The sequence below is a fragment of the Chionomys nivalis genome, chromosome 16, assembly GCF_950005125.1.
Source record: "Chionomys nivalis chromosome 16, mChiNiv1.1, whole genome shotgun sequence".
Classification (NCBI taxonomy): domain Eukaryota; kingdom Metazoa; phylum Chordata; class Mammalia; order Rodentia; family Cricetidae; genus Chionomys; species Chionomys nivalis.
The window spans coordinates 43,952,284-43,976,027 of record NC_080101.1 but is presented as its reverse complement, the minus strand read 5'-3'; the positions used below and the strand labels follow the sequence as shown (position 1 = coordinate 43,976,027).

Below are 23,744 nucleotides of genomic sequence, written 5' to 3'. Positions count from 1 at the left end.
GCGAATCCTTAGGCAAGAAGGAATTGAGAGGATTGCTGGGCTGGAATCATTGTAGAACGCCTATAAGTTCAAAGCTGCAGCTGTCATTCATTCTTTAAACACACAGAAAATATTGTGCTCCAGTGAGGCTAGGTGACTAGAAAAGAAATATACTAGACATATAAAAGTATTCCATCTTTCCAGGAGCTCCCCACCAAAGGAAGGAGGCTGGGGGAGTAGGTTCCCGGGGTTCCAGAGGTGAAATGCTGTGAACGTGGAATGAGAGCAGCTGGGCAGTGGCCAGGCAGATATTTAAGCGAGGGGTAGAGACTTGGAATAGCCAGTGATTGGGTATCTTAGCTCAAGTGCCCTCGGCTCCTGCCCGCCTCTCCAGCCTCTGCCCCTCTGCCTGGTATTTGTGGCCCAGTTCAGCATCTCCTTTGGCACATATCTTACTATACAGTTTAATGATTAGTGACTCTGCTCCTTTGTTTCTGTGTCATGAGCGTGATTAATACTTTGTTCACAGGCAAATCTTATTTGTTAGGAAGAACCTTTGAGAACACTGAGGTCAATGGAGCATCTGTGCACACGTATTCCATTTTCTCACTCTTACACTGCGTCAGCTCACAAGGTTCCCTTGGAAATTACTGGCATTACTTCTCTTTCTGGCTTCTCTGCTTTTGCTTTCTTCCTCACTTCTAACTTTCATGTAAGGAAAATCTTTAAAGACAAACCCCTACAAGACAAGAACTTCATAATTTTGCTCTTACTATTGTCTTTTTTAATGTGCTGTGCCATTTGTTTTTTCCGTTTTATTTACAGTCTTCCAAGACTCCCAGGAAGTGGAAGAAAGAAACAAGAAATTGATGGGAAAGCAAGACCCCCATGACAAATGCTTCATTTTACTTAGTCTTTCCCAGAACCCTGGGAGATCTGTTTTAGTATCCCTAATTTATAGTTGAGGAGGGCTCATTAGGTGGTTAAGGGACTTGTTCAAAAAACCAACCTGAAACAGGAGAACCAGATGTGTACTGGTTCTACTCCTCTTATTGGCTTCCTCAAGTTTCCTTACCAGATCCCAAACTTTAAATGTCCTCGATGTATGTGCTGACCTTGGAACTAGTTCTGCTGCTCCCTTTCCCCAACAATCACATTGGCTGTGATGGAACCCAAATCCCAATATGGCTACGAATTGCTTGTGATGGCAAGTTTTAATCGTCACCTTGGCATAATGTAGGATAGAGTATCAGTGGAGGACTGTCTACATTAGCCTAGCCTATAGCCATGTCTGATAGTGATTGTCTCAGTTATAGAAATTGATGTGTAAAGACTCAGTCTAAAAGTGGCTTGCCCCATGCCTGTGTTTAATACTAGACTGTATAAAAAGAAGAAAGTGGGATGAGCCTAAGTCTGTCTTAACTGAATGTTCCCACCTCTAGACAACAGGTATTACTACTTCTGGTTCTTTTCACCTTGACTTTCCAGCAATAATGGATTGTAACATGGAATCATGAGCTCAAATAAACTCCCCTAAGTTGCTTTTGACAGTGTATTTTGCCAAGCAGAAGATGTCTGTTTACAAAGGTTCCTTTCTTGCAGAGTGCAGGTTACTGCTGAGGAAGATTACTGCACTACTGAAACTATGATAATTTTCCTTTGTTTAATGATGCACAAGTCAACTGCTTCTAAGTTTGCTTATTTATTTATTTTGATGGATAATTTCCCTTGACCCTACACCTAGTAATCTGAAATTAATTATAGTACTTTAAAAAAAGATGAAAAATGGCTGTTATAAACCACAGAACTGACTCAACAACTTTTTAGTGGCAGCAAGAGGAGACCTGAATCTGGAAACTAATGATACCTCCATTCTGGATTTCAAGAAAAAAAAAAAAGAATCAAGACCATGATGTTCATGCTCCAGACATAACAGAATATATGAAACTAAAGACACATTCTGGACCATGAGAGGAAGGGAAGCCAAGACTGTGTTATTATGCTTCACATATAAGATGAAGTCAAACTTTTAGTTGAAAGTAAATGACAGACATTTTGAATGAATGCCTGAATAAATAAAAGAATGAAAGAAGTTGGGAGGGAAGGGCAGAAAGAAGGAAGGAAGAGGAAAGAAAAGGGGAAAGAAGAGAAGAGGGGAGTAGTTACGAGATATCAAGGAGATTCTTGATCTTATCCTTCTAAGGAGTTTATGACAGATTTAGTTAACAGTTTAGGAAAGCACAAACAACTCCCAGGGAAAGACAAAGGCTGGAGGACACAGGAAACTCCATATATAGAGGAAAGACAGAAGAAACTTTAACCAAGCACATGCTGTGGGGAAAAAGCATTGTACTAACATTTAGATGATAAAAATCACCAGAATTAGACAATGTCTACAACACAGCCTCATTCTATACATACTTTTGACTTTGTAACAATCTGGCAATTGAAGGCTTAAAAGAATAACAATAGCAAAATGATAAAGTCACTTGAGACTACTTCTATTTAAAGTTCAATAATAACCTAATATTATGAAGACATTAAGGGAACTTATGCCATATTCCATATCTAGGGCATCTCATTCTAATCATCATATAGTAGCTCAAATTATAGCCAAAAGAAGAATAGGAATTTCTTAGGATTAGATATCAAATACTCCTCATTACTAAAATCTCACAAAATATTTCATATTTATAGGCCTGATGGCCATCTTATAGGATTTACTCCTATTTATAACAACATACATTATTATAACACATTACTTCCCATAAGACGCCTATACAAGTTGCTTATATTTCTGTTTTATTTTTATAGGAAAAGACAAGCAAATACTGTGAGTGCCATCAATGTAGACTACTGTGTGCACTTCAAGTGCCCTACAATAGAATTGGTTGAACATGCATGGCATACCTTGCAAGATGGACAAGTGTTTAAAGTGAGTCTTGACAAGTGAGATACATTCAAGTTTAACAATCAGGAATATAACAAAATATGAGAATATACTAAACACTATATATTGTGTTAATTCAGTTATGATGCCCAATGATAATTAAAATTTTGTTATTGTATTCAGTAATCAAATCATTGTGCTGGATAGTTTTGCTTTCTAAGGTTAGTGGGGTTTCACTGAAGGTTAAGGGTTCCTGAATACAATGACAGACTATGCGTGTGCACTGCATCTCATCATAGCATCATGTGTATCATCCTGTCTTCTACTCTAACCAAACCTGTCTTAAATCTTCTTGTAAACTTCAAAGTCAAATAAGCCACGAATGACCCTTTCATCTCAGACTTAGGGACATGACTTTGTTCTGGGTGAACATTTTATTGCACATTTGAGCATGTCAGAGGTAGAATAGCAATACCATCTCACATCAGAAGAGCTTACAAAGTATTGTTTTTGTTTTCTTAAAGAAAAATCATAATGTTTATACGGAGAGATGTGACAATAACACTTACCACCATGATGTAACGTGGTCTATACTGAATGGTTCCAAATAAACCCAATATGACAACTATTATATGCAGGAAATTTCCAAGAATGGGTGCCCACTGGAAGCCGAGGAAGTCGAAGATCTGCCTCTCCAGGGCTGAAAGCTGTAACCAAACAAAAGTAGCTTATTAGTGCTACCCGTGCTCCACTGCATCTTCATCACTTACTCCCAGTTACAGAAATCTGCATATTTAATTCTAATCTAATCATTCTTCCTTTCTTTTTCTTTTTTCTTTTCTTTTTTTTTCTTTCTTTCTTTTTTTTTTGGGGGGGGGGATTTTCGAGACAGGGTTTCTCCGTAGCTTTTTTGGTTCCTGTCCTGTCCTGGAACTAGCTCTTGTAGACCAGGCTGGCCTCGAACTCACAGAGATCCGCCTGCCTCTGCCTCCCGAGTGCTGGGATTAAAGGCGTCATTCTTCCTTTCGTAATTTTTCTCCCTCTTTCTTTCTCTTCCTCCCCCTCCTTCTTTTCTCTCTTCCTCCTTCCTTTCTTTCTTTTATGCTGTCCTGGTGATCAAGCTGAAATGGTCGTGGGTTATGGAATAGAATATTTCTTATTTATGTAAAGATGTGTCCAGGTTGTGTTGCAGAACAATTGTTTACCTATGTAAAGATGTATTGTATTTGCTTAATGCTACATTTGTTTAATTATGTAAAGGTGTGTTGTTTTCATTTATGCTGTATTTGTTTAACATGGAGGAAGCAGGAAAGCAAGAGAGAGAGTACACAGATGAGGTAAATGAGCCTCAGGGTAGCACATATGTTAACAGAAATGGGTTAATTTCAGTTACACACACATAAAAAAACTAGCTAGATATAAGCCTAAGTTAAGACTGGGCATTCATAATTAATAATCAGTCTCTGTGACATGATTTTGGAGCTGGTGATCCAAGAAAGCCTGCTATAATTGCATATGCTAGACAAGAACTCTATGACTGGTCTACATCATCACATCAGACTTCTTCACTAAGAACTATTTAATGAACTGTGTAATGTAGTTTTCCTCAGAAAATGTTGTAAAATAACATTGAACTTTCTGAATTCAAGCATAGATTTTGAACCTATCTCACCTCATGATCTAGATGCCCATATTTCTAAAATCATTGTCTTCATAAAAAATCCCAGGCATAGAATATGCCTTAAATAATTTACTATTTATGACGACTGCACAGAGCAGACGAAGAGGTGAGTGATCAGCTCCTCAGTTGGACAGCCCTGTCTCTATGCCTTAGGCCCAGGGCAAAAGCCCAGGCCCTTCCTCCACCATGTCAGCTTCACTAGCCTGCTGGAAGGCAAGCCACCTCCAGGTAGATAGCACTAACACCCCCATATAGATCAGACCCTGCAATCTACAAGTCCTACTCTACCTTCAAAGCCACACATTCCATGCAACCCCAGTAGCTCTATGAGGCACAGACTGCAGCTGCACACAGTGGGTCAAGAGGTGAATGACCACCTCCCCAGCTGGACAGCCCAGTCTCCAGACCCTAGGCCCCAGGCCAAAATCCCAGGCCCTTCTCCCACCTACCTCAGGTTCACTAGCTGGCCAGCAGCAAGCCTCCTACAAGCGGGCTGCCCCAACTCCCTCTCAATAATCAGATCCTGTAATCAACAAATCTCACTTCATCCCCAAACATATCCATCCCCAGAGACCTCAGCAGCTCCCTGAGATACAGACAGCAACTGAACAGAGTGGTCCAAAAACATCTCCCTAAGAAACAGACAACTATTTCAATGATTGGTCCAAGAGAGGATCCCTGAGACACAGACACTGATTGCAAGGATTAGACAAAGAAGCAAAGAAACTACCTGCACAAATTGGAGGAAGAGATGGGTAGGCACCATTGCAAGAATACATTCAACCATCTGAAAAGCAAGATGGCAACACCAAAACCCAGTGGTCATACAACAGGAAGACCTGAATATCCTAACCCAGAAGAAGCAAAAGAAAACGACCTTAAATATAATTTTATGAAGATGATAGAGACCCTTAAAGAGGAAATAAAAAAATTCGCTTAAAGGAAACAAAAAATTGGAAAAATATCAATAAATATTTTAAAGAAAATCAAGAAAACCGAGAAAAAAAATCAAACAGGTGAAAAGAATAGTTCAAACAGTTCATGATTTATAAACTGAAAGAGAAGCAATAAAGAAAACACAAACGGAGGGAACTCTGGATATGGGAAATTTGGGTAAATGAACAGAACTACAATTGCAAGCATAACCAACAGATTACAATACATGGAAGAAAGAATCTCAGGGATTGAAGATACTATAGAGAAAATAGATTCATAGGTCAAAGAAACTGTTAAATCCAACAAATTATTAAAAAACAGTTTCAAGTAAATCTAGGATAGCATGAAAAGACCAAATCTAAGAAGAATAATGGTAAAAGGAGAGCTCCATCTCAAAGTCACAGAAAATATATTTAACAAAATTATAGAAGAAAATTTCTCAACCTAACATAGGATACGACTATGAAGGTACAAGAAGCTTACATAACACCAAAGAAACTGGACTGAAAAAAATCCCTTAAAATATATACCAGACAGAGACTGATATCCAAAATAACTAAAGAACTTAGCCAAATAAATAAAGAATTAAGACATCAAAATACCAAAGAATCCAATTAAAAATGGGGTACAGATCGAAACAGAGAATTCTCAACAGAAGAATCTCAAATGACTGAAAGACACTTAAGGAATTGCTCAACATTTTTAGTCATCAAGGAAATGCAAATCAAAATGACTCTGAGATACCAACTTATACCAGTCAGAATGGCTAAGATCAAAAACATCAATAATAGCTTAAGTTGGAGAGGATGTGGAGGAAGGGAAACAGTCCTCCATTGCTGGTGAGAGTGCAAACTTGTATAGCCACTTTCGAAATCAGTATGACAGTTTCTCAGAAAATTGGGGATCTACCTGCCTCAAGACCCAGCAATACCATCCCTGGGCTTATACACAAAGGATGCTCAGTCATACAAGTACAACTGCTCAACTATGTTCACAGCAGCATTATTTGTAATACCAGAACCTGGAAACAACCTAAATGCCCCTCAACTGAAGAATGGATAAGGAAAATGAGGTACATTTACATAATGGAGCAGTAAAAATCATTGACACCTTGAAATTAACATGCAAATGGATGGAACTTGAAAAAAAAAACTATCCTGAGTGAGATAACCCAGATCCAGAAAGACAAACATGGTATGTACTCACTCATAAGTGGATATTATATGTAAAGCAAAGGACAACCAGAATATAGTCCACTACCCAAGAGAAGTTAGGTAACAAGGAGAATCCTAAGACAGACATTTATGGATCCTCCTGGGAAGGGAAAATAGACAAGTTCTCCTGAGAAAATTGGGAATTAGTGGGTTAGGGGAGAAAAAAGTACAGAAGGAGAGGAGGAGGAGATAAAGGGAAGCCACAAGAATGACCCCACCTAAGCAATAGTGAAGAGGATGCCTAAACTGGCCTTCACCTGTAATCAGAGTGATGACTACCTTAATTGTCATCATAGAACCCTCATCCAACCACTGATGGAAACAGATGCTGATACCCACAGTGAAGCACTGGACTGATTTCCCAAAATCTAGTTGAAGAGAGCGAGGAGTGATAATATGAGCAAAGGGTTTATACCATTATGGGGATACCCACTGAAATAGCTAACCTAAGCTAATGTAAGCTCCCTGCCTCTGGGGTGACAGTGGGGGAACGAGCATAGAACCAAAGTAGCCTCTCTGAATGTGGGTAAAAGTTGTGTGGCTTGGGTATTTTGTAGCGCCACTGACAATGGGACCATCGTTTATCCCTAGTGCTTGAACTGGCTTTCTGGAGCCCATTCTTTTAGGAGGGATACCTTGCTCAGCCTAGATATAGGGGGTAGGGCTTTGATCCTGCCTCAGAGTGATATGCTAGACTTTGTTGAGTCCCTGTGGGAAGCCTTACCCTGTCTGAAGAGTGGATGTGCGGTAAAATATGGGAAAGGGAGGAAACAGGAAGGGGGAGTGGGAAATGGGATTAGCATGTAAAATGTGAAAAGATATTTTTAGAAAAATAAATAACTTTTAAATAATGACTATTTTCCAACAAGTTATTAGCTTAGCACAACATACTTAAGAAAAGTAACAGTAACTTCGGGTTTGCAATAAAATAACTAGCACTGAATTGGAACAAAGAAAAACAAACCCTTACCTTCCTATGTAAATTATATGTAAGCAATCTTCTCTACGAAGAATTGCTCCAAAGATAATGTGTTGAAAACTTGGTGCCCATTCAACAGTGTCAGGGGTGGGACAATTAATAGGTAATGGTCCCTCACCTCATCAGTGGGCTAATTTCATGATAATGGATTATTTGGCAACTAAATGGGTGAGTTCTTGCTATAGCAAGTAGGTTGTTAGGAGTTATAATTTTGAAATATACATTTTATCCTTATTTATTCTTCCTCTTTGGTTCTTGGCTGTCTTGATATGATCAGCTTTGTTCTACATATATTCCCTCCCCTAGTGCTAAGCTTTATCAGAGGTCTGAGAAAGCAGAACCAGTTGGCCTTGGACTACAATATTCACCAAGGCCAGCTGGCCGGGGTCTGAAAAAGCATGGGACAAAACCGGTCTCGCTGAACATAACGGACAATGAGGACTACTGAGAACTGAAGAACAATGGCAATGGGTTCTTGATCCTATTGCACGTAATGGCTTTGTGGGAGCCCAGGTAGTTTGGATGCTCACCTTAATAGACCTGGATGGAGGTGGGTGGTCCTTGGACCTCCCACAGGGCAGAGAAACCTGCTTGCTCTTTGGGCTGAGGAGGGAGGAAGACTTGATTGGGGGAGGGGGAGGGAATGGGAGGTGGTGGCGGGGAAGAGGCAGAAATCTTTAATAATTAAATTAATTAATTAATAAAAAAAGTTATGAGAAAATAAAGATTTCTTACTCTTGTTGATTTTTTCAGGCCTTTTATCATTGATGGCAGAGAGCTAGCTAATATATTATGTTGAACCTATATGCTTTCTTTTACCTACACTGGACTGCCAGTAGTAATGCCAGTTAAATACTTTCTCAATATGATACCTAGTTAATTTAGTTATGCTAGGACTATGATCCTAATGTAAAACTAGAATGAAATAGTTCCTCTGAATCTTTGTGAAACCACATACTAATGCTCAGACTAGGTAAAATCCTTTTTGAACACTCTAATAAAAATTATGGCACCATAACAATTTTAGAAATACCATTGAAAATTATATTTGCATTATATATAATTACATTTTAAATCGATTCTCCAATGAGTCAAACTATATACTTAAACGATTTATGATTAAAAAATGAATTTCAGAGAGTCCAGTGAACACCGACAATGTCATTATCAAGTACAAATGGTTTCTTATATTTTAAATCTAGAAATTTTATAGTCCCACCTGCCATGTTTGAACACTAATCTTACACAATTGAGGTATTTTTCTAGATATCCTTTGATAAAAAGTAATTATAATAAAATGATTCAGCAATTAGCCATATTGATAGTGGTAGAAACTGGATCTTTAAAATGCAAATGGAACCCCAGGTGTTTTTCTACTTCTGCAGCAAGTGTATGCCTGAATAAGTTTAATTTCTGTGTACATAAAGAAAAGTCCTCTGTTCAGTAAGTGAAATTTGAGCTGTGGAGGAAGACAGAGAAGAGCTGATGCTGAAAGACAATCCTACCAGCCATGAGGATGTCACAGGTGCATCCTAACTGTGATATGTGCCGTCACCACTTCCTGCATGCACAAATGTGGGGAAATGCCCAAGTACAGAATAAAAGGAGCAATGGAAGATGCTGAAACGTATTTTAAATCTTAGCTTTTCTCTGCTACTGACTCTAATAAGTTCCCTGGAAACTTCCCCTAAAGTAAGCAAGATTTTATTTATTGGCCTATCAGAGATATAAATATGCATTGTTTTTATGTTCAAATAGGACGAATCAGCTCAGAAGAAAGCAACCCTGAAGAGCAGCCACAGGCAATTCATTCTGAAATAGAAGCCCTATTTTAAAGCTGTCATGCATCACAGAAACCTTTAAAGTGAACTTTTCAAACAAAGAAAAACTCGTTTCTCTGCTGACAGATTACACATGGTTTCTATTCCCTTTTATAATATAAAAAAACATAATGAAGGCAGTGAAATTAATGATAATTATTAGAAATATGCTGTCTTCGTTCAAAACACTCTATCTCTATTAGCATTTATTTTGTGAGCACTTAACTAATGGATTTGAGATGAGTTGAAATAAAAGTACAAGCAAAATCCATCAAAAAATAGGCAGAGGCTGATGTGGCAGTGTACATCTGTATTTCTATCATTTAGAAGATTGAGGCTGGAGGGTTGCAAGCTTGAGGTAAGCTTTGGCTACATAGTAAGACCCTGTCTCAAAATACTCAAGTGTGCAATCAAAAAGTAGGGGTGTATCAAGAACAAGGGACAGGACTTCTGTGGAAGCTATGTTTACAGTAAAATTGAGATCTATGTGTGTTTAAAATCAAGTATAGCAACAAGAGAAAGTACCTTAAAGACAAAATAACCCTGCTTTTGTAAGTACTATCTTTAACTATCTAGTTATTCAGTTCACCAGCAAAAATTTTCTCTCTGAATGTCATAATCTCTTCAAGTACCTAGCATATGAGAATAGTGATTCACAGCCACTAAATGAAATAAAATAATATGGAAGTCATTTTATTATCTCGGCAAAAGTATGAATATGCTCTAGAGGTTCCACTCCATGATTCTCCCACTCCAGACAGACGCAGGTTAAGATCTCCCTGGTAAGCCACCTCGTGGGGCTACACAGAATATCAGAAATGGGTTAGATCAATATGTAAGAGCTAGCCAATAAGAGGCTAGAACTAATGGGCGAAGCAGTGTTTAAAAGAATACAGTTTCCGGGGCATAAGCCATGCGGGCGGCCGGGTGCCGGGTACAACAACCTAGCATATGAGAGTAGTGATTCACAGCCACCAAATGAAATAAAATAATATGGAAGTCATTTTATTATCTCGGCAAAAGTATGAATATGCTCTAGAGGTGCCACTTTCAGTGCTATAATGGAGTCCAAGACTCAGGAATATGAACCACGTTAATCTCTTGCCAATCTGAAGTCACTCAGCTCTTGATATCAAATTGGGAATTTGGTGTTTACCAGGAAGGGAATATTTACAAAATGGAAATTGTACAATGCTGCCTACAATCAGGGCTCCTTTCATGCTTTGAGAAAACTAATGTTGAACATTTACATGCACATCATCATGTTAAAACAGAACTTTGGTCTTGACCATTTTGCTCATATTCCCACTCCTCCCACTCATCAACTGGACTTGGAGAGCTCAGTCCAGTGCACTGGTATGGGTCTCTGCCTCTGTTTCCATCAGTTGCTAGATGAAGGGTATATGGTGATATTTAAGATATATTTAAGACTGACTACAGGGCAAGGCCAGTTCGGTAACCTCTCATATATTGCTTATGGTCTTAGCTGGGGTCATCCTTGTGGATTCCTGGGATTTCTCTAGAGCCAGGTTTCTTGCTAACCCCATAACGGCTCCCTCAATCAAGATATCTCTTTCCTCGCTCTCATCTCTGTCCTTCTTCCATCTCGACTATTTCATTCCCTCAAGTTCTCCTCCTCTCTCCCCCTCTCCCCTCCTTCTCCCATTCTACTCTCTCTTGTCCTCCCACCCCTATGTTCCCAATTTTGTCAGATGATCTTGTCGATTTTGACTTTCCAGGCAGATCAATATATGTTTTTCTTAGTGTTCACCTTGTTACTTAGCTTCTCGAGGATCATGAACTATAGGCTCAATGCCCTTTGTTTATAGCTAGAGTCCACTTATGAGTGAGTACACACCATATTCATCTTTTTGGGTCTGGGTTACCTCACTCAGGATAGTGTTTTCTATTTCCATCATTTGCATGCAAAATTCAAGATGTCATCATTTTTTACCATTGAGTAGTACTCTAACGTGGAAATATACCACATTTTCTTTATCCATTCTTCAGTTGAGGGGCATCTAGGTAGTTTCCAGGTTCTGGCTATTACGAATAATGCTGCTATGAACAAAGTTGAACAAATGTCTTTATAGTATGTTTGGGTATATGCCCAAGAGAGGTATTGCTGGATCCTCAGGTAGGTTGATTCTCAATTTTCCGAGAAACTGCCATACTGACTTCCAAAGTAGTTGTACAAGTTTGCATTCCCACCAGCAGACCATGATCGGGACACCCACTGAAACAGTCTACCTGAGGTAATGGGAGCTCATCAACACTAGTGGGACAGGGAAGGAGAAAACATAGGATGAAACTAGTCCCTCTGAATGAGGTTGATAGTTGCATGGCTGGGGCAAACTGTGGGGTCACTGGCAATGCACCAGGATTTATCCCTTCTGCAGGTACTCACGTTTTGGGAACCTAGTCTCTTTGAATGGATACCTTCCTCAGCCTAGATATAGTAGGGAGGGCCTTGGACCTTCCCCAGAGCAATGTGCCTTACCCTTTCTGAGGAGTAGACTGGGGGATGGGGGTGGGATAAATGGAAGGAAAGGTGGGAGGAGGGGAGGCAGTGGGAACTTGGATTGGGTATACATAATGAAAAAAAGGATTGTTTTCTTTTGAAAAAATTTAAAAAATGAATGAAGGAAAGATCTATGTAAAGGAGATGTGCTCAGTTACATGTAAACGATTCTTTTGTACAGTTCTTTAAAACATTCAAGATTGTTAAAAATCAGGTGTCTTAAAAAAAACAAAAAACCCAGCACTTTGGAAACTGTGGTTGTATCTCAGTGGAGCAAGGACAGCTAGCCAGCACTTTGTAAAGTACCATGAACAAAAGCAACCCAGTCCACAGGAGAGCAGCAGGATAAAGGATAGGAGCAGTAGGAGGTAGGGAGTGGTCAGGATGCTCTGAAAGGTCTAAAAGTGCAGCAAAGAAGAGAGGGAATGAGACACGCGAAAGACGGGAGGCTGAAGTAAAGGGAAGAAATTAAGGAAGCATAAAGGCAGTAAGACCCTTCAGGAAAGCAAAGACAAGTACTAGTCAAGCTGAAATAAAGGAGTAACTGCTAGCCCTTGCCCAAATGAACAAAAAACCCAAATGAGTCATTTTTAAGTTAAAGTTACAGTAAGCAGTAACAGGGGAGCTGAATAGAGTATGATTGAAAATGGGAATGCTTCTTTCCCTAATCAGTTAAAAATTAAAAGCAATCCAAATTTTAATAAAAATCAACCAAGTCTTACAGATTCACACATTGCCATTAATCCTTCACCTGGTTTCTTAAATAATTTCTTTCAATTTTGTTCATAATCATGACAATTAATTACATTCAGATAAAGGGTTGTGAAATCTTCAGAGTACCAGCATGTTTCTGACCATTTTTCTAAGGCTGTGTCTTTACAATAAGATTACATCCAGCGAAAGCACAGAGGAAGCTCATTCTTTGCTTCATTCATTCACTCATTTATTCATGTTTTCTTTTTCTTTCTTCCCTCCCTTTCTTTTTTTTTTTAATTAAAGAAAACCCTTGAGGAATATAAAATCAAGTTGAAATTATATTTGACTTGTTTATTTTTTTATTTCATCTTGTTGAATTTAATTGTACTTGTTAACATTTAAAAATATCTAGCAGCATTGGTGAATGGATTTCAGAAGAGAGAGGGGCTTTTATGCCCACTCTCTTTGAAGAGTTCCCCTGTTCACTAAAGGCAGATTCGATTGAAAGACTAAAATAGGGTCCCACTTGCCACAGAGTCACAAGAAAACACTGAACTAACCATAGACTCACAAAAGACTAAATTTAAAGCACATTTTACAGATGCTACCAAAGCAGGGAGGAAACTTTTCCCACCCACTGTGACAGTGGAACTGATCTATTGGGAGCTCTTCAAGGCCAGCTGGACTGGGACTGAATAAGCATGGGTTGAAACTGGACTCTCTGAACATGGCGGACAATGAAGGCTGATGAGAAGCCAAGGACAATGGCACTAGGTTTCGATCCTAATACATGAACTGGCTTTGTGGGAGCTTAGCCTGTTTGGATGCTCACCTTCCTGGGCCTGGATGGAAGTGGGAGGACCTTGGTCTTCCTGTAGGGCAGGGAATTTGGACTGCTCTTCAGTATCGAGAGGGAGGGGGAATGGACTGGGGGGAGGAGAAGAGGAGTGGGGAGGGGGGAGGGGAGTGGGGGGAGGGGGCATTGTGTGGGAGGAGGGGAGGGAAATGGAAAACGGGGAGCAGTTGGAAATTTTAATTAAAAAAGAATAAAAAAATGAAAAAAAAAAGAATTCATGGGTTAAGTACTCTGTAACCACAAAGAATTAAATAGGATTAAATCGTCTCTTAAAGAGATTCAATACCTGCAATTAACATCTTTATTAGTAAAATCCTATCTTTCAGGCTGTGTCAAAGAAGCTATCTATTACTAAAGAATGTTTCTTGATACATGCCAAGTCTGTGGCACCCCAGTTTCACTAATATGTTCTTTGCTTGAAAATTGTCTATCCAATAAACCATCCAAGAGAATTTCAAGTTCTTTAAGGGTGACCCACAGCTTCTGTGCACGTAGATATGGCTTATTCAGTTTGTGGTCACATGTGATATGCTAGAATTTAAAGATGTTTTTCATGTTTATAAAATTATCAATAACATTTGTACTGATATTACTTCTTAGTGCTGAATTTTAACTTTTCTTATTTCTTTCAGCATGTGGGTTTCTGGGAGCCAAACCCAGGTTATCAGGCATGGTCATAAATAGCTTACCGCTGAGATATATTTCCAGTTCTTGGCACTTTTTTATTTTTATGATCATATCTTGTAGTCCATCAGTGTTTGTAATAGCTAGGCGAGGAGGAAGTAAAAGGCTCAGAAGAGAATGTTCCTTAAAGATGTGTGTTTTCCTGCATTGTTCTTTAACTGTCACTGGTAGGGGAAATATGTGACTCCAGCCCACTTGGAAAGACTCCTTGGGTTTCAAGTCCCTTTTTCTCAGTAAAGGGAATTGGATTTTTGCACTCTTATGTAGGAGCAGGGCCCGCTTGTTCATCCTGGCTGCCTGGCTAGCTTAGCCCCGAAATAACCACACAGAAACTGTATTAATTCAATCACTGTTTGGACCGTTAGCTCTAACTTCTTATTGGCTAACTCTTACATATTAATTTAACCCATTTCTATTAATCTGTACATCACCATGAGTTTGTGGTCTACCAGCAAAGTCTCAGAACGTCTATCTCCAGCAGTGGGTCCATGGCTCTGCTTTTTTCCTCCCAGAATTCAGTTCTGTATTCTCTGCCTACCTAAGTTCTGCCCTATCAAGAGCCCGAAACAGTTTCTTTATTAACCAATGAAAACAACACCAAGACAGAAGGACCTCCTACACCACTCTTATATTTCCATAATAAAGGACTATGTTTCAAGTAAACAATATAGTATCTCACACAACACACATTTGTTGACTGTCATTTTTGTTGTTTGTTTGATTTTGTTATTTTTATTTTCTTTTAGAACAAGGTCTTATTATTTTGTCTTGGCTGGCTTAAAACTCACAATGTAGACTCAGCTGGTCTTGAACTCACAGAAATCTTCCTACTTCTGCCTCCTGAATGCTGTAATTAAAGGCATTTGCAGCCATGCCCCATCACAGTAATTTTTTTTTTTTTTTTTTTTGGTTTTTTCGAGACAGAGTTTCTCTGTAGCTTTGAAGCCTGTCCTGGAACTCCCTTTGTAGACCAGGCTGGCCTCGAACTCACAGAGATCCGCCTGCCTCTGCCTCCCTAGTGCTGGGATTAAAGGCGTGCGCCACCACCGCCCAGCAAAGAAATAAAAAAAAAACCCTCCAACTATAATATCAAGGAACTTTTCCTGTTAAAAGAGAAATAGATTTTATCCTGTAGATAGACAAGTTTATGAAGGCAGATGGCAGAGAGCCTGTGAGTAGAATTTGTACATCAGAAATTCACTTAGAAAACTTCTTTGTATGTGTTTTACATTGATGCAATATTTGAACTGTCAGAGGGACAACTATTGAGCCAGTTTCTAATATGTTACTAAGCCAATGGATTTGACTAATGATCCAAAGCCTGAAAACATCAATATTATATATATATATGGTTCAACACCGATGTTATTCATATTTGTTAATCTGTAGTGTTAATAAATGTAGTACAGATAGATCTTTTCTATAAGGGTTTTTAAAAAAGTGAACATTCAACTAAATTACATAAAAACTGAGAGTAATTTCCATTCCCCCACCAGACTAGTTTTCATGAACTTAAAATCATGAACACAGCGGGCGGTGGTTGCACGCCTTTAATCCCAGCACTTGGGAGGCAGAGGCAGGCGGATCTCTGTGAGTTCGAGGCCAGCCTGGTCTACAAGAGCTAGTTCCAGGACAGGCTCCAAAACCACAGAGAAACCCTGTCTTGAAAAACAAAAACAAAAAATCATGAACATATTTTCCTGGTTTATTCATTTATTCAATGGTGCCATTGACCACTTGCTATAGAGCTACATATGTGAATGGCAGAGCTATCATCCTTGAGTAGCTAACTCTCAGTCTCTAGTGGGGAGGAGAAATACAGATGGAGTAGTTATAATACAACATGTAATGCAAACACTACAACAGAGGAGGGCTTAGAACAGTAAAGGAGAAAAGAGGAAATTGACTGATCTACTGCCTGACAGACCAGAATTTCCTAGACTTCCTTGCAAGGAGGATGCTGTTGTGTAGGATTCTCAAGGTTCTGTTCAGTTTTCTAGTATGGAAAAATTAGACAGGAAAGTTACAGGTATGGGCAAAACATGCCCATTCTAAGACCCAGAAAACGGCTGGTGAACCTTTAAGTTATTTCTTTAAAATGTTCTCTTTTATAAACACTAAGTTAAATTCCATTCCTAGAATTTACCTGATAGTACAAGTCATAAAAACAATATTGTGGATACAGTGTCTGGCGGTGGTCTTTCAGCTAGATTGTTTCAAAATCTTGGTTTCCAATTATTCTAAATTTTGATCTTTTAAGCATTTTTATTTCATTGTATTATTTTATGTGTCTGAGTGTTTTGCTTGCATATATATGCACTGCATACACCCCAGAATGATTTCCTAACCAGCAATGGGCCAAGAATTATATTCTGTAAAATGTTCATGAAGTTCACATACTGTGGAAAGTTGCTCCTCAAGGAAAACTTGAGGGAATCTAGCTATGTTTGGCTAAAGATGTTGTGATTCTTCACTGCAGGTATTGTGAAAATATTAGAGGATGCAATTCTTGGACATTGGAATTTCATAGCAACACTGTGCTTTAGGAAACACCTCTGGAGTACGGAGGTGTTCTGATCTTAATTGTGTGATGGCAGGAGGAGCTGAGGCAGACAAAGAAAGACTTGGACTGAAGAAGACAACACTGTGAGCACCATTACAGTCCTCAGGTAAAAGAAGACAGAACCCAAGCTGTGGGATATTTGTATACCATGTGAATGTGTATTTGCTGTGATTGGTTTAAGAAAGATCTGTCTGGCCAACAGCTAGACAGGAATTGGCTAGGTGGGAGCTCCAGGGACAGATAGGAGTCTGATAAGAAGAAGAGCAGAGACGCCATGAGTCACAGAAGAAGCAGGATGGGTGGTACGCGACAGAACATAGACTAATAGAAACGGATTAATGTAAGCTGTAAGAGCTAGTTAAAAACAACCCTAAGCTAAGGCCAAGCTTTCATAATTAATAAGTCTCCACACTCTTATTTGGGAGCTGACTGGTGGAACAGAGAACAATTTTTTTTTTTTTTTTTTTTTTTTTTTTTTTTTTACAGTAAGCTACAACTGCAGCCAAGGTAGTTTAAAATGTGGACAATGTAGAAATACTGAAACAAAAAGTCCTGAAATCTAAATGAGAATTACCTGTGAGAAGTTAAATGTAAACCAGGTTAGATCAGCTTATATCTTCATTCTCCACAAAGCGAGCTAGCAGGTAGATTCTGCCAACTCACAGAAGGCACGAGGAAACTCTTAGCTTTGAAGCTAATGTGCTTGCCTCCCTTATTAAAGATTCTATACAGCACTTGATTCCAGATTCCAACTGAGCTGTCCTTATCCTTTGATTAAAGTCAAGTTAAAACCAAGTGTTGACGATTAACCTGTGCTTTCCACACTTGGAGGGGGCCTTAAGGCAAGCAGCTTTGAACTTTCCCTTTAAGCTGAATACTCTGCCTCCAAATCCTCTTCTCCCTGTCTGCTAGCAGGCCACCGCAAAGGCAAGTGGTTTACATGGGAGTTAAGCAAAATGTAATATGAGTAGCTTCAGCAGGCAAGAGTGGGCCACTAAATATTCTAAAAAGAAACCTAAAGCCTCATAAACTAACTTTTGGGTTATTTGTAACCAGGGATTCTTTTACTCCCAAATTCTCTGTTACTTATCCAGTTAGCTTAATTAAAAACACGAGGCTTCAAGCTGTGAGGTCTGATTATAGGAAAGGAAGTTCTTACAATTAAGTTAGCATTAACATTCTTCCATTTTATAGGTAGGTTGAGGGAATGGTTTTGATACTTGTTTTCTAAGAACAATGAAGTCATAAAACAGGCATAGAACAAAGCATACCATTAAAAATTAAGGTAGGAAGTCTCCCACCCTGGGTCCCCTGCTAATCAATAGCCTAGATAAGATTCCTTCCAAATTAATTCATTTCTTAATGTTTGCCCAACGAAAGTCATTTGTTCTCTAAAGATGGCCATTTATAGCATTTGACTCAGCTTCACTCTGCTGCAAAATACCCCACATTCTAAATCTTACAACTTGAACCCTAATGTCCACACAGAAGTTGTTGACCTTAAGAAACGCAGCTATTGAACACGAATAGCTCAAGTCAGAAATAGGGGAACTATTTCAGCAAAAGCCCAACGCGGCAATTTGTTATAGAACAGTGATGGAAGATTGAATTTCCACCCTTCAGTGGAACCATAATGGACTCAGGAGTACTAACATTAAACCCTGGGCTGGCTGACCTATACAGTCCTACAAACAGCTGGCAGGACATGCCTACCACGGCATTTAAGACTCCCAGGACTGTGTTACAGAAATGGCAACCCAGCATGAGCTGGATGAGAGGGTTATGGGCCAAAAGTTTCTTAAAAAGCCCTTTTCTTGTTTTTGTTTGTAGGAGAGGCTACTTGCAAGAATTCTCTAACAATCACCTTTATTGTCTGCAGTTTCTGAAGAGCTATACACTGCTTTAGAACGAAATTACATTTCCTCTTCAAATACAATATAGAAAAATGAAAATTTTGATTATGTCAAAATACTTTGCTATAGAGAGGTGATTCTTTTTTTCTTCTAAGTTTATTTTAACAACCAGATCATAGTTTCCCCTCCCTCTTCTTTTCCCATTCCATGCCCCTATTTCCCCTCTGCCCCACCCCAATCCACACCTCCTCCTTTTCTGTTCAAAGAAGGGCAGGCCTCCCATGGGTATGAACAAAACAAGTTGTACTAAGACTAAGCAGCTCCCCTTGTATAAAGGCTGGGCAAGTGATTAGAATTTATTCTAATTTTAAAATATAATGTATGATATTTTATTTCATTTAAGCAACGAAGAATTGATGATGTTAAAGTGGGCTAATAATATCAGTAGTTTACTTTTCTTTACTTTTTCTGTCCTTTTTATTGCTACTTTAAGGCTCCTGTTTCAATATCTTATTTGTGCTCATATAATAGAGGGAAAGCAAGCTTCTAGCGGTTATGTTAAACCACCAACATTAACAACAAATACTATGTTCCTGGTTGAAGAACTAGTAGAAACTTCAGGAAACATTTGGGGTGTTTCTTAGGTAACCTTGTATTCTACCTTTTTCTTTACATTCTTTGCAAAGTGATGACCAGCTTCGGTGCTATAATCCTCATCACTTTGACCTGAGTGCCTTTCCTCTCTAAGCCTTAAAGGAAACACTGACTCCATCTGTCTCATCATGAGGATATGGTGGGGCCAGTAAATTGTTTCTCAAACAACCAGGAAAGCTTGATAAAATTCTTAGCTCTCAGGTCTCTAGATTACAGGTATAGAAATAAGATAAATAAGAAAAAAAAAAAACGCTATTATATGTTCCATCTTCTAGATTCTCTTCTAATGACAGGAGGCTAAGGGTAGATAACATTAACTTAATTTATTGTTTGATAAGTTCATATAGGTCTACATTTTAAAAATCAAATCCAATCTACTCTCTCCTCCAAAGAGTCCAATAAACTACCCTCACTTCATGTCCCCCCCCCTTTAAAAACCGCAGTGAGTTCATTTGTCTAGTATGTGTGGGAAGTCAAATATCATGGAAGAAAATTGACTCTCCTTCCCAATAGTTTATGGCTGTGGGTGGGACTTCATGGTCCTCTACCCTATTCACACTAGAATTTTTAGTGACTTTATTTAGTGCTAATTTTGTTCATTTAACCATGGCCTTTGGTAGTACACGTGTGTAACAGCTCTGCCATGTCCTAAAAACGTTTTGCATCATTCCTTTGCAACCTGTCTCAAACAGTCTTTCTGACCTGTCTCCTGACATGACTCCTAAGTCTTCAGAGGAAAGGATGTCATATGGACGTCCCATCTAGAGCTGAGCACTTCACAATATCTATTATCTGCACTCTGACCAGGTATGTTTCAGTATTATTTGCCATCCCTAATATTTCGCTGTTGAGGGCTGAGAGCTGCACTAATCTATGTGTATAAAGATAAGCATTTAGAGAACAGTGTTTTACTATGTGTATTTAGCAAAATAATGGTAGTTGTTTCTCCCATACAGCATTTTACCTCGTCAGCCATGGGCTCGTGGTCCAGTTAACAGTGCTAATACAAGTTCCATCTTGCGAAATAGAACCAAATCTAATCAGAAAATGGTTGGCTACTGCCATAATATTCATTACACTATTGCACTAAAGGGCATATCCTTCCAGGCTAGTTATTGTAATTCTCGAGTTCACTGTTGGGTAAGGCTGTTGATTACCTTACACTTTCTAAATTATGTATGTTGGGGGTATAAACAAAGAGTTTCAATAGAGTTACTTTATATAGAAGGATAAAGTATTCATTTTTTTTAACCATGATGCACCTATGTTGGTCATAGTGTAGACACTCTCCATAATCTGAGTTTGCATCTCCTGTACTGTTTTTTGGAAAAATAGTAAGCATTAAGAGTTTAATCAAGGGTAACTAATTAAATAAAAATATTGATTATAGCCTCAAGTCAAAATCTTTTATGAAATCTTTTACACTTAAGCATGCACTAGAAGTCACTATTTTCTGGCATCATTGATGAAGATGACAATCCATCTAAAACTTGATATTTTGCAGTGTTTTTTTATTTTTCCGTAAGATGTTTTGACACCTTTCTCCCTACCCTATCCAGCCATGTTCATGCATATCTGGGCAGCTTTAGCCCTGATCTGTCCACTGAAAATTCTCTTTACACCAGGCCTTTGCTAAAGCAATTCTGCATTAGTCTCCATTCTATTGGTATAATCCAATGATGGCTACTTTACATAGCGGAAACATTAATTAGTATTCATTTTTGAAGGTTAAAATTCTGTGGCTGGTTGGCACAATTTGTTTGAGTGATTTGTAAAATCCTTTACAAGAACAATGATTCTTTAGAATTTTACACACAATAACAATTCTTCCTTGCTCTTCAATGGTTCAGCCCAACCAAGTTTTTATATTATAGTAATATATATTCATGATACTATGTTACATTTTTGAGTTTCATATTTTGGAAATAAAGAATGATTTTGCAAGCATGCTTCCATTTCTGGTAAAGGTAGAAGAAAAGTTGAGAGCTATTCTTTCCCCATCATCTGTTTTGTGGTGCACTAGCATTGTGAATGATAGATGCCTCATTAGTCCTTGGAAACTTATGAAGTTGGCATTTTTATGTGATTTTTACAGATATGCAGGATGCACAATTAGCAAAAATTGGAAGCGACGTGGGAATTGACCTTAGTTAAATCTCTACAATCAGATCATTTAGAAAACAGTATGACCTTTCCCTGAAGGCTAAGATTAATTTTTTATTCACTATAGATTAATAAAAATAGAAATTTGAAAATGTATAACTGACAGGATATCAGGAAAAGAAAATAAAAGACAAAAGTAAAAACCAACAAAAATGTCAAAAAATTTGACTTAGCCTTAATGAAAGAAGAATAATATTAGATGTAAATGATCTATATGCTAATTAACAGAAATTAACAGTTGCTTAAAAACATGGCCCTTGTGTATGCCACTAACAAAAAATTCACTTCAACTGATATAAGTAGATTGAAATAAAAGGATAAGAATAATTGTACTATACAAACATTGATCAAAAGAAGGCATAATGAATATATTAGGATCAAATAAACTATATTATAGCTCAAAGAAGATAACTAGAGACACAGAGAGATAGTATATAGATACAAAAGTGTTAAGCCACAAAGAAGATACATAAGGAAAATCAAGAGTAGAAAATACATGAGAGAAAACATGATAATTTTGAATGAGACACTTTAACATCCTTCCTTTCATCAAAAATAATCATCAGAAATATACACAAAATTTATAAGAATGGCAATGAAAATCAATACTGTAAAGAACAATGGGATTGAGTTAATCCTTACAGGACCCTGGACCCAGAAACAGCAGAGTCTCCAATCTTTGCAATTTACTATTGAGCAAATCCCCAGATATATCACATATAAAGTCATAACTAAAATTCGGTGAATTAAAAATGAATTGAAATTATTGGAATCAAGTTGTATTCTTTCTTTAAGGTTGTATTCTTTCCATTTTTATTCAGTGAAAATTAAATTAGAAATTAGTAACAGAAAGATAATCTCTCTCAAAACTGGGAAACTATAAATTGCCAGCTTTCATTTTCTGTCTTCTGAACTAATAATATTTCCTACTGCATTTTCTGCCTTTTTTCAAGTATTTCTTTCAACTATTTATTTTCTTTAAATAGTTATTCAAGATACCATAACAATTGTACAGAAATTATCAATCCCTAAAGTTATTGTTGTTCTTCCTAAATAATATAGTACTCTTAGACCACTATATTCTCCAAAATAGGTAGTTCCATTCATGAAATTATATTGGCATTAATGTTTCTATTAATATAAGTTTTGCATCTAATTTATATACATATTTGACACTTTCTTGCTTATCATTTTTTCTTGTCTCTTAGTTCATCTTTCTGGGTAGGCTTTTTTCTACTAAAATTTTACTTTAAAATTTGTTAAAATGGGTTCCTTATCAAGCTCACATACTCACCTCACCTTACAGAGCTCAGTTTGAAGCTGGAGGATATTGTTCTAAGTGAATTGAACAAACCAGAGGAAAATGCTGCATAATCACATTTAGATGTTACAACTAAAAAAAATAAATAAAATCAAAACCAGAAACAGAGTAAATGGTGAGTGGCTATCTATTAAAGGTAAGAGAGGAGAAGACAGAGAGGTAGAGCACGGAATGTACAAAGTTGCCATTATGTAGCAAGAGGGTGGAGATCTCATATACAGCATGCCAGAGTTCATGATAGCTTTCAGGAATTTGGTAATTTATTGTAAAGTTAAAAAACCTTCAGGGTTAAACGTTCTTACTCTTGTTATTTTATTTATACTCTGTTTCTGAATGTTCATGTGTTTTTGTCAGCTACCTGGAAATAGTAACACCCAGCACCATTTTTTTGTTGTTGTTCTTTTGTTTTGATTTTCAAGACAGGATTTCTTTGTGGCTTTGGTGCCTGTCCTGGAACTTGGTCTTATAGACCAGGGTAGCCTCGAACTCACAGAGATCTGCCTGCCTCTGCCTCCTGAGTGCTGGGATTAAAGGCGTGCACCTCCACCACCCAGTAGCCCAGCACCATTTTTAAACATCAAAATGAGATAAATTAATTTATAGATCCATATGAAATGAAATATTTGTGAATATTAACAATGAACATTTTCCTCTATCATATGGTTTAGGACATACAGCTGGTCTTTCGTTATCCAAGAGTTTTAGAAAGTGAAGTTCAAACTCAGAACCACTTAGTTCCTTGTTAATTCATTACGCCAACTTTCAAAGTCCAACATTCAGTGTTTATAGTATTTAGTGGATGTTCAGGGGATTATTCTATGATGCTTCCAAAGAAATATTCAAAGAAACTATTCCAAATGTTATAAACAAGCAAATTATTGGGTCTATTTTACATCCCTGTGACACAATTACCAAGAAATCTTTCTGTTTTCAA

The 23,744-nt window shown here is 37.9% G+C and overlaps 1 protein-coding gene across 1 annotated transcript in view; it reads right to left on the bottom strand.

Moving 5' to 3' along the window:
* Window positions 1-23,744, bottom strand: part of Nkain3 (sodium/potassium transporting ATPase interacting 3) — a 567,950-nt gene that overhangs the window by 296,881 nt on the left and 247,325 nt on the right. Inside the window, exon 2 of the mRNA XM_057790889.1 lies at window positions 3,439-3,576. Within this exon, the coding sequence (XP_057646872.1) occupies window positions 3,439-3,576 (138 nt within the window). The remainder of the gene's footprint in view (window positions 1-3,438; window positions 3,577-23,744) is intronic.